This window comes from Theobroma cacao, chromosome 5, assembly GCF_000208745.1.
Source record: "Theobroma cacao cultivar B97-61/B2 chromosome 5, Criollo_cocoa_genome_V2, whole genome shotgun sequence".
Taxonomy (NCBI): domain Eukaryota; kingdom Viridiplantae; phylum Streptophyta; class Magnoliopsida; order Malvales; family Malvaceae; genus Theobroma; species Theobroma cacao.
In genome coordinates, this window is record NC_030854.1 from 23,364,120 (window position 1) to 23,376,316 (window position 12,197).

The following is a 12,197-nucleotide window of genomic DNA, read 5'->3' on the forward strand; positions in this document are numbered from 1 at the left end:
ACGTGGCATGCAAATATGGAGCCATAGACGTAGTTTAACGTGAAAGCTCTTTTTGGAGCCTCTTTTAATATAGTGGTATAGATTGTCATATGTTTTATATTTAGTAATTGAATCATTAATTAAAAATAATTATAATTGAAAGATAATTAACATTTTAATTATATATAATTCATATTTATAACAAATATATTTAAATTTAATTAAAAATATTATATTTTTTGAATTTTTTTTTTAAAAACTAATTAAAATATCAACAAATTCTGTTGATATATGACGTTGCTATTTCTAATAAAACAGTAACTAGGTTCTACTAAACCAAAATAAGATTCTCCTACCTTGATGCAAATGCCAAGACTAAAGTCTTAGCGTCTTACGGTACACACATTTGCATTACGGAGGATGTAACTCTGAGTTGGGCCGTAGGAGATTAAAACCCAAAGTCAGAATGGAATGACGTAAGCATATAATCCAAACAAATCAAAATACAAAACAAAAGAAAATGGAAAGGCAAACAAAGTGAAGAAGCAGACAGCAGAGGAGAGGCGGGTGGCTCCGGTGCTCTCTCCCATTTTATCTTCTCCAAATCCACATTTCTTTTCTCCTCAGTCCTCGCCCACAAAAAAAATTCTCTCTCTCTCGTCATGGCTCTGCAATCTCTATCTCCTATTCCTTACCTCTCTTCCAAGCCCACCTCGGTACTCTTCTCCTCTGACAATGGATTGCTGGTCGTCGACTTCGTCGGTTTGTATTGCAAGTCCAAGGCTACCACCAGGCGGAGAATTGGCCTCTCCGCCGATATTCGGAGTAAGCGCCGCTTCTCAACTGCCGCCACCAACAATTCTGTTGGAGCCGTTCTTCATCTTCCAGCTAGTATCACTACTACTTCCTCGTCCGATCATCGATCATCCACTCCTCAACCCAAGGTGGAGTTTCCACTCTCAATCATATTTTCTACTACTATAATACAAAATAATGGCGACGAGGGGCCACCTTCGGTTTTGACTTTTTGCAATCGAATGACTCAATTGTTTATGTATACAACAATACAAGAAGCGACTACTGTTTGCATACGTATGAAGCGAACGCGCCCTTCATTTTTATTCTTTTCAATCATTGAAATTTAAAACTTGTACTCTTCGGAATAGAAAAAGAAAATGCATGTTTGTACTTTCATAAGAATGGAGTAGATGATTCTGCTTTGCAACAATTTAAAAAGAAATGTGAAATTAATAGTAACGACTAAAACTCGTACTATTTTGTTTGTGAGAATTCTACTGTGTGCGTAGCGTTTGGAACTACTTCTCTTACTTCTGAAAGGTTCGAATTAAATCAAATGTGGCTTTTGGAAGCCAGAAATTTGTTTAAAAAATACTGCGTATTTAGTTTCTCTTTTAATCCTATCTTTTTGATGTCTAAAATGAATCCATGTAATTTTTAGCTTTCACAGAATAAGCAACACATGTTTTGGCGTAATAACCAAATGATGCTTACTCAATGTTTGAAATTTGAATTCATTTTTCAAGACTCAACTTTCAGTAGCGTCAATGGCCAAAGTATATATAAATTGAAGTTTGGGCACTAATTCTTTTTGTATGTAATGATTAATGATAAGAGTGATGAGGCCATCCATGTTATTTAGAAGTAGGCCACCTCGCTTGCCTCTGACTCAGAAGTTGGAGTCCAATACTGTGTTAAAATGAAATATGCTCTAGAATCTTTTATATGATATTTTAGTGTTTGGAATTTTGGGAGCATATTCCAAGTTACTGTCAGAAAGTGTGCTATGAATGGTCACATTTGCATGCCCTTTTCTTGTTGATCTTGCTTTTGCGCTGCTTCTTGCTTTCCCTTGTTCTAGTCAGAAGATTTTATATGCTGTTTGAATTTGTCAGGGGCGTCCATTAATTGCCAATGTATCTTGCTTTTTGATGTTAGACTAATGGCTGACGTTATGAGAAAGTAATTATTTGAATACTTCTTTGAAAGGTCTTATCTTTAAAAATGGAATTGTGGCAATAAAAATTGCTGGTTAGCAAACTAGGGTCATGTATGGGTTGACAAATCACAAATCTACATGAGCAGCAATGTACACCTAAAACAAAAAAAAAAAAAGAAGTCTGCAGGGAGTGCTCGCTGCTACTTTAGAATTCATGATAAATGTTGTGCTTGAATGGTAAGTACAAACTCTTAACACTGATTAAGCTAAGCTTGAACTCATTTGTGAATTAAAATTAAGTAATAGTGTAATACCTTGTTGTCTCAACTTCTTTTGCAACTCAGCTTTCGTGCTAGTGACATGGGTGGCATAGTCTGCCATTCATTAGAACTTAAGGTGCACTGTGTGCCAGGATTCCTACCAGTACCACTTCCTTTTTGAGAAACCAAGTTCTTGGTCACATTCTTGCTGTTCAGAATTTAGTGAAGACGGCATTTTTTGTGACCTGTTGGTATTATGCGTAACACAAACATATGCTACTTTTCGTAGTAGCTAGAAGGTCATGGTTCTTGGCTTTTCTTTGTTTCTTTCTTCTTTGCTTTTGGTCAAAGCAAGAATTCACAAGGTTTTGTTAAGTTTAGTGTTAGAAGTGATTGTGACTTGGTGAATGAATTAGGTAGTGAAAGGTTTGCTAAGCATGGAGGCCTATTAGTATGCCTTAAGTTCTGTGTTTCAAGTGTGTGGAATTACAAAGTTGTATTATCATCAAATATTTTTATTTCTAAACTTTGGTCTTACTTATTTTTTGTCTCCAAATTCCTCTGTATTTTTGTTTTAAATTTGCAAGGTTTATTTCTGTGGGCATTCTATATAATATGGCTGTGCCTCAGCTGGAGATATAACAAAACAATAAGCATTCATGTCATGCCCAATCTAACCTTTCTTCATCTTTCAATGTTCAATGTAATTTCCAAGTGTTAATTGGTTGAACATTGAGAAAGCTTCCTAGAAGCTAAGAGGTTCTTTGGGATCCTTAACCACTACTTATGGCTTATGTTGGTGTAACCCATAGGTTTATGTGTCTTAGGGTGAAATGACCTGGCTTCTTGAGTACCTAGGGAGATGTTTAAGTTTGGTGCACCGTATAATATTTATAATTAAGGTATGAGGGTCAAAGGAGTGATGCTGCATCTTCCCCCTTTATTGCCTCACGAGAAATGAGGGTCATACTGTCATAGAGTGGTTCTTCTCCCTTCTTGGGTTCAAGACGAAATGCACAATCCCTGTGATTTGAAACTTTATTTGTTTTGAATCTCTTTTTCTTAGTATTGATTTTCTTTATCTTTGCTTTTAGTTTTTCTTCATGATGGTATGACAAACCTTTTGTTTTCTAGGACTCAGAGGAAACAACAGAAATAGGAATACACTCAATATTCTAGTACATCAACATGGATCTTTTTTATTTAAAATTGCAGCCAACGTTGCATTTCTTTACATTTTCTTTACTTGTATGCTCATCAATAAGCTGTGTCATTTCATGTGTTTTCTTTTCTCTCCTTATGATCTGAATCATATATAGGTTGCAAATTTGGAGGATATAATATCAGAAAGAGGAGCTTGTGGAGTTGGATTCATTACCAATTTGGATAATAAAGCATCACATGGAATTGTTGAAGATGCACTTACAGCTCTTGGTTGCATGGAGCATCGTGGGGGTTGTGGAGCAGATAATGATTCTGGTGATGGTTCAGGAGTGATGACTTCAATCCCTTGGGATCTATTTGACAACTGGGCTGAAGAGCAAGGGATAGCATCCTTTGATAAGTTGCACACTGGTGTAGGGATGATTTTTCTTCCCAAAGATGATAACCTTATGGAAAAAGCGAAAAAAGGTTATTGTTTCCTTTAATTTGATTTAACTCTTTTGCTTTTCTCTGTTCCTAAAATTTGGGCATTATGATTGGATTGTATTTGCTGCCTTATTTTTGCATATTATTCAAGTATGCATGAAGCTTTTGTTCTTTTGTGTAGATGTAAAACATCCTGATTGGCATTTGGCTAGAAGTTGTTATAATTGGAATAGGGATTTAAGTTCAGAGATAAAAACCATATATTGAACTGATGTAGCTGAAGATTCCTCACAGTTTCATAGTTTAATCATTTGAGCAGAAATTAGTCCTTGCTATGTGCAATAGCATATTGGCTTTTGGAATTCTGAAAATTACATTTTGCAGTGGCAAAATTGTTGATGGAATATGACAGAGTCCATTAGGGTTTTAAATGAGGAGTGCAGGAAGCCAAGGACAATTCCTGCAACTTCTGGTGGTCCAATCTAATGAAGGGACCCTTGCATTTATCTAGATTTGTTTTTAGTTAGACTTCTTAATTTGATAAGTATTCTTCTTTTCATCTCTCCTCTTTCTTTCGCTTTTTCCTCTTTAACTTAATGCTGAAATATATTAGAGTTTTTTACCAAGCCATCCTAACTTTCTTGTACAATGGTTAGTCTTATCAAGATCTCTAATTTCTTGAATTATAAGTAAAAAGAGATGCTATAGTCACACACTATGTGCTTTGACTCCTCATTTTCCTTGAATTACCCGTTTTGAACACTTCTCCAATGGACTGCAACCTTCCAATATTTGGAAAACCTTAGAAAAATTTGACCATATCAGTATCCGACACATACCCAGATCTGATGCTCACCCCCTGAGTCTGAGTAACATAGGTCAGATGATATCCTTCTTCTCATCTAAAAGGTATTTTGTGTTAAATTCCAAATGTGGTGTTGTTTTCAATCCTTTTAAAGCAATATTTTTGATGAGCTAGTAGTTTATCTGTTCATTCGCTTGGTTGTCTTCTGAAACTTATAGTTTTCATTTTGGTTGAAACACAGAGCTCCTCTGCTTTATCGTCTTGGACTTTCTTGAGATTATTCTAGATGCATTTGGAAAATGCTTAGTGTCTTGGATAGTGAAGACTTAAAAGAATAATTGTTGCAGCACTGATAAATTAGAGATGCAGCTTTGTCTATGATCTAGTTCACTTGACTTAATTGGTCATATTGTTGTCAGCTGCTGCATTATTACAAAAACCTTTAAACCATCTTCTTGCCCTTAATTTTGTTATCTAGAAGTTTTATGCTGGTATTTTTCTTTATTTTGTTTTTGGTTTGGACAAAATTGGTTTTCCTTTTTATGTTCATGACTTTTTGGACAGCTGTGCCTCTTTGTTAACAGTACTTAAGAACTTTTGGGAAATTTTCTATCTTTTACCTTTCTTGTGGGCAGTGTTGAGTTTAAATCAAGGATATTCTGTAGACAAGGATTTAAAATTTTTTACAATAAGCTTTACATAAAAAAATAGCTATCCCTTGGCCAAAAACATATTTTCTTTATGGCCTTGACTTGCAAAGATTTTTAAAAGAAGGAATATATGATGTAGGAAAGATACAAGTACGTTTTGGTCGTAGTGTTTGTGGTGGTTGGGATTGGAAAAACAGGGATTAGGAGGCTGTGGGATTTAGAATTAGGTGGGATTTAGAATTAGGTTAAAGCATCAATTATGGTTTGATTTAGTTAAGATTTGATCATGGAATGAAAATTCTGAGCCAAATGGTATTAGGGTTCAGTTGCATTCAAAAGGTTTAATTGGTGGGGATTTGTCTAAAAGTTTTAAAGGTTTAATATGCAGAAGAGGAAGATAGTCGACTGTGGTTGCTGTGATCTGAGCAATAACCCTAAATTACTCAAGTACAACTAACTCTTTGGTAACCCAAATTTTTATTAATTTTAATTCTACTCATTCTGGAAATACACAGAGATTGAAATCAAGAAATACTATATTATCCTAATTGTACAAGGATTCTTAAATGGATTACATTTAAGAATTAAGTCTAACTTAGGTACTTTACTAGCCAATATAAGACTTAACGAACCATGATTGAGGCCTGTACCAGAAGAACCAAAAGCTACTAAAGCACCCCTGAACAATTACTCAACTGAAAGGAAAAAGTTAATGCCCTAATGACCAATTAACAACCAAGGAAACTTTCCCTTGGACCAAATGAACTCTTTTTTTGATGAGCCTTTGACTTTACCCCTTAGTTTCCAAAGAGGATTTATCTAATCGAACTATTGATGTACTGTTAATGTGTATAAGTCAAATAAAGAATTTCTTTGAGAGTTCATGTGAAAATTTAATAAACTGAATTGTTTCAGTTCTGGTCTAAATTTTGTAAATATAATTTTGCTTTTTATTATTGAATTTATTTTGGAATTAAGATGAGGAATTGATACCTGACTAAAGTTTGACATCGATGAAATGAATACAGTTCCATTAAGTTTGCTATCCCAATATTTAAGGGAGAAAAAAATCATAATTTTGCTTCTCTTTCACCTTTCTTCTTATGAGCAACTTGTGTACCTAATAGTATTATTCAATTAGCTACTGCTATTTGCTTTAGGCAGATGAACTGGAGTTCTTAATCATTTGAATTAGATATATCAGGATTCAGTTCCAAATTGATTGAATATCTTTGAAGGGACTTTCCCAAAATGCAGTTTAATCAGCCTATAGCTTATTTGAGGCTCTTATCTGTTTATTTATTAATTAGCACTTGTATTATAGCTTTTGTAAATTTCGGGTCACAGGGACGGAGTGTTAATCCTGTGGAAATAATTTTGCTCAACTGTGTACAATATATTTTCTGTTTCTGTTTCATTGTTATCGAATCTGTCTTTTACATGTGTATTCTGGTGTTTAACTGTTAGTTCTAATTGCTACTGTAGTAATTGTAAATACTTTTAGACAAGAGGGTCTTGAGGTGCTTGGATGGAGGCCTGTTCCTGTAAATACATCTGTGGTTGGTTTCTATGCAAAAGAAGCCATGCCCAATATACAGCAGGTATTTGTTAGAATTATTAAGGAAGAGAATGTTGATGACATTGAAAGAGAACTATACATCTGCCGAAAATTGATTGAAAGAGCTGCAGCCTCAGAGAGTTGGGGAAGTGAGCTTTATTTCTGTTCTTTGTCCAATCAAACTATTGTTTACAAGGGCATGCTTCGTTCAGAAGTTCTTGGATTATTTTATGCTGACCTTCAGGATGATCTTTATAAGTCTCCATTTGCCATTTATCACCGAAGGTATAGCACAAATACTAGTCCCAGGTGGCCTCTTGCTCAACCAATGAGGTTCCTTGGTCATAATGGAGAGATCAATACCATACAGGTTAATTTCCTTTAAATTTCGAGCTTGTCTAAAAATATTATTTCCAGTATTGCATTTGTGATTTATGACCTGAATTTGTTCTCTGCATACTAGTCCTGATTTTTTAAATGAAATTTTCAGGGGAACTTGAATTGGATGCAGTCTCGAGAAACCTCGTTGAAGTCTCCTGTTTGGCGTGGTCGGGAAAATGAAATTCGCCCTTTTGGTAACCCAAAGGCATCTGACTCGGCAAATCTTGATAGTGCAGCTGAGGTATGAGCTATAACTTTATTAGAATTATAGTATACTATTGGGATGATAAAATATCAGTGAATGGTTATTGAGCTTTCTATTATTTATGGGCCAATTAAGTGTTTGACCAGAGTCTAGGTGCAAGGATCTGGTTCTTTATCTTAGTATTGACTATGATGAGCATTTGAGGGTGGAACGAGTATCGTGTATAGTCCTTGGCGCTAAATGTAAATGTAGTTTGTGGATTTAATATCATATAAAGGAAAGAAAACCTTTATTTCCTAGAGGATGCAAATTGCTAAGGGCCTGAGTCAGTGCAAATAATCAATTGAATTGGCTTTGTTTAAACTTACTAGTTTTAGTTTGTGTAATTTGATTATTTATTTGACTTCTGTCACAAGTAAAATTGTTTTTTTGTGTGGGTGACATTTATGGATAGGAAATAAGGGGCATAAAAATTTGCCATCAGTTAAATATGTAGTGATAGAATGTGTTGTTATTTCCTTGTATGTGGTCTGGAATATCATGTAAGATTTAGGACAACAGAAATTATGCATCCTTGAGGAAGGAGTGGGTTCTGGTGCGTTAATGTTAAAAAGCTAGAAATAATTCACTCAGAGCAACTTTTTGTTGAAGCAAAGTTCTTGCTTGTTTGAAAATCATTGTGAATTATTAATTTTTTTGAATACAAGATATTGTAGAGTTGGTTGTACTATAGTTGGCATTAAAAAGCAAAATTATGAAGCAAACAAACCATTCAGGATGCATCTTCACAAATTCAGAAATTTCACTATTACAATAGATGTTCTTCAATTGAAACAAAGTCAGCAATGGAATGTGATAAAACTCTTCTCTAGTTGGAGGTAGAGGGGTAAAGAATAAGAGTCAAGCACTGTAATTCAATATTGTTCCATGTCTCAATTTGGTGAAACATTCGACTAGTGCTTCCTGCAATGAGTAACACCGTTATAATATGTTGTCTTTTGATGTGCTCATGGTTGCAAAAGAGAATCTATTGCATTGCATCCCTTTTTCTCCAGTAATTATTATCTTCCTGAAATTTCGCATGCTTTCAAGCTGCAAATGATACATATTAGATTATACTATCTTTTAGCCTCTTCAGTGTCATGTCAAGAGTATGGTTCTCATGAGGATTCCTTGACAGATTTTGTTTCCCACGTACTTGTGTTCACTTTAATGCATGAGCTGTCAGCGAATTTTACTTTGTTCTCTTTATTTTGTCCAGTTACTTATACGAAGTGGCCGTACTCCTGATGAGGCTCTCATGATTCTTGTCCCAGAGGCATACAAGAATCATCCAACATTGTCAATTAAATATCCTGAGGTATGTGTTCTGCTATGGGAAAAAAATGGGGTTTTTTTCATTAAACAAATTTTCTTCTCTTAAGTTACGTATGATTATTTCTCTGAGTTTTACTGATATTATTTTAAATTCTAAGTTATTTTGTTTAGCTAAATTAAATCAGATAAATAATCAAGCCTATACCCATTTGTTTGGTCAGTTGGATGATTGCTAATGATTTACGATTCTTAATTGGGCCTCAACCACATTCAGCACTGTGTCATGCACTCTTTCTTTGTAATGCCTTCCAGCATGAGCCAGAGTTTTTGATAGCATGTTTTATCCAGTGTTTAACATGTATCTATGGTTATCCTACTTCTTGTTTTTAGCAAATTTTATGTGATTTTAATTATATTTCATGTGGACAATACTAAGTTAATTGTTTCTTGTTAGGTTGTAGACTTTTATGACTATTACAAGGGTCAGATGGAAGCTTGGGATGGACCTGCCTTACTCTTATTTAGGTAATACTTTCAGCAACTGATCTACCCATTTAGAGGACTTGTAATTTTGTTATCAATGTCTCCTTGAATGCATAGTGTCTACTAATCTTTTAAATTAACTGAAACAACTAGAACAGTCTGCCTCGTATTACTTGCATATTTCTGTGAAATGCATGATTTTGGTGGAACAGCCACAAATACATACATATGCGTGTGTGCATTTATACTGTTGCAGCTGTTAGCATTCAGTAACTTGCATTTTGATTGATTCCACAAGATAGCTGGTGCATTAGGAACAGCGTAGTCCTTGGATGGAATGATATTTTTTGGATATGCTTTTCTAGTGATAACTATAGATTTCGTTTCTATTTTAATTGGAAAAGGAGTACCTCAGGCTTTAAATTTAAAGATCAGTCAATGTAACTGATACTTTAAGGATGGTAATGCTTCTGATATTACAATCTAGCATGTTGAGTAGATTTGCTGTGGGCATTGATAGGTAATACTCTCTCTTTTTTTGGTTTGTGGCTACCCAGTACAATCACAGAATGGTAAAGGAACTAAAGTTTCTAATGGGTGGTTTCAAAAGAGAAAAGTGTATATGAATTGCCTTTGCTATAAACATCAGGTTGTTAACATCAGCTGTATGAGTAGCATAATTTGGTTATAACTAAACTTTTGGCAGACAAATCCTTGTAAATGATTCTGTTGCTTAGTTGCACTTTCCTCTCTCCATTTTCCACAGTTTTTATTCTATTTTTTAATAGTTGCTACTTTATTTTGTGTGGCTCAGTGATGGAAAAACTGTTGGGGCATGTCTTGATCGGAATGGACTTCGCCCTGCTAGATATTGGCGGACAATTGACAATGTTGTATATGTTGCATCTGAGGTGTGTTTTGATCCTTTAATGCTTTCAGTTCCTATGATTGATAGTAGTCAGAATCCAACTCTGTCCAATAGCAGTTTAGAAATTGGCTTTCAGAAACATAGAAGTTAAAACATTACTTTTGACTGGGAAACTTAATCTGGTGTTGGTGACTGCAATGTCCTGGGGAATCAAAATGAAATCTATTTTCATTAAAATAAGCTGTCTTAGTTCACACTACAAATAAACGGTTGTTGCACTTTAGATAGTATCAAAGGATGAAATTTTCTGTCTCAATATAAGCAAGCAAAATAGTATACATAATAAATGGAGTTAGAAGAGTAAATATTGAATGATATTAAGGCAATATGATGAGATCATTATTATGTACATAATAAATGGAGTTAGAAGAGTAAAAATTGATTGATATTAAGGTAATATGATGAGATTTCAATTTTCTGTGAAGTAACATGCTTTGATGATTTCTGTGTTGAAAAGAAGTGACTCTGCTTAAAGAGGCATATGAGCGAACCTTTCAGATTTTCTGTCTAACTTTAAGTCATTTTAGATGTCAAATGACCTAAACTTCTGTACTTTTTTGTCTTGTTGCACATAGAAATGATATTTAGAATATTGCTATGTGCATATAAAATGGCAAATATTTGTTAGATTTCCTATCTCTTGTTGGTGTTTATGTGATTTGCTTCAGGTTCTGGATCACTATATAATAACGATGACCCTACTTTTGTTCTTATTAGGTTGGTGTTTTACCAGTGGATGATTCAAAAGTTACCATGAAGGGTCGTTTAGGTCCTGGCATGATGATATCTGTTGATTTATTAAATGGTCAGGTTTGTATATCAATTTATTGTGGTTTGATATGGTGCCTGTCCAACTTTTTCCCTGAAATTGTTCATAATGATTATTTGTGATCATTGTCTGTTCATTTATATCAACGCTCTCTCTCTTTTTTTTTTCCTTTCTTTTTGGGTTTCTTTTGGTAAATTATTTTTATGTCATTAAAATCGACCTATGTGATATTGGGGTTTATGATATGTTTTTTCTTCTGTAATTGTTTTTTTTTTTAATTTTTTAATTTTGCTTCCTAGGGATCTGTAAATGCTCAAATACTGAGCAATTTAACCATTATGCTTCAAGATACTCTTTTACATCTTAAGTACTTTAATTTTTAGGTGTATGAGAATACAGAGGTTAAAAGGCGAGTAGCTGCATCAAATCCATATGGAAAATGGCTTAGTGAAAACATGCGATCCTTGAAGCCAGCAAATTTTCTCTCTGCAACAATTTTGGACAATGAAACTATCTTAAGACGCCAACAGTAAGCATTCTAATTCCATTGGATACTTTGAGATGTCCTAGTATTTTGTGGTGGTCTTGTGCTGAATGCAAATGAGATTGATTTTAATTCCTTGGGTTCTCTTAGCCTCTTACACACTCATAGCTACTGATCTCTTATGAGAGCTTTTATTTAATTTTATTCTTGACTGATGTGTCTCAAGTGGTGATATCTTTGATTTGGATCATTGCTTCTGTAATTCTGCATGCTTGAAACAAGTTACATCCTTTGTCAACTAAGAGCAAGACCATATCTAAGGAAAGCTTCGTCATTCTAGCAGAGGTTTTACCGGCTTATTGAAGGTTGGCTATGAACTTGAGAATCACATTCCACAGTATTTTCTTAGTGAGATGTAAAATTTCTAAAGGTATCCATCAAAAACTAATTTAGTTGTCATGGATTTGATTGCCATATGGAGAAACTATGGTGTCTATTTAGTAAAATGTGCTTCTTGATCAGCCCTTTTACCATGGCCAAGAGGTTTGGCAGCTCATGGATCTGCTTAGAGCCACATTGTCAGGAAAATCATATGAATCGAATAGCTGATGTGGAACAAGTAGGGGAAAGAGATAGAAAATAGAAATTTATAGGAAAATCAGATTTTTAGACAGAAGCAAATAGGGAGGAACAGAGGAAACTGAGACAAGCAATAGAGGTGGAAAATCCCAATAACCAATATAAAAAAATCTCAATATTCAATAATCAAAACCTAATTAAAACTAAAATAACATAGGTGTTTATAGCTAAACCCAAAACCCTATAAACTGC

The 12,197-nt window shown here is 34.4% G+C and overlaps 1 protein-coding gene across 1 annotated transcript in view; it reads left to right on the forward strand.

Moving 5' to 3' along the window:
* Nucleotides 517-12,197, forward strand: part of LOC18598741 (ferredoxin-dependent glutamate synthase, chloroplastic) — a 40,986-nt gene continuing 29,305 nt past the window's right edge. The window contains exons 1-9 of the mRNA XM_018121143.1: nucleotides 517-923; nucleotides 3,516-3,828; nucleotides 6,727-7,169; nucleotides 7,290-7,421; nucleotides 8,647-8,745; nucleotides 9,157-9,227; nucleotides 10,000-10,096; nucleotides 10,831-10,923; nucleotides 11,266-11,411. Of these exons, the coding sequence (XP_017976632.1) occupies nucleotides 642-923; nucleotides 3,516-3,828; nucleotides 6,727-7,169; nucleotides 7,290-7,421; nucleotides 8,647-8,745; nucleotides 9,157-9,227; nucleotides 10,000-10,096; nucleotides 10,831-10,923; nucleotides 11,266-11,411 (1,676 nt within the window). The 5' untranslated portion in view covers nucleotides 517-641. The remainder of the gene's footprint in view (nucleotides 924-3,515; nucleotides 3,829-6,726; nucleotides 7,170-7,289; nucleotides 7,422-8,646; nucleotides 8,746-9,156; nucleotides 9,228-9,999; nucleotides 10,097-10,830; nucleotides 10,924-11,265; nucleotides 11,412-12,197) is intronic.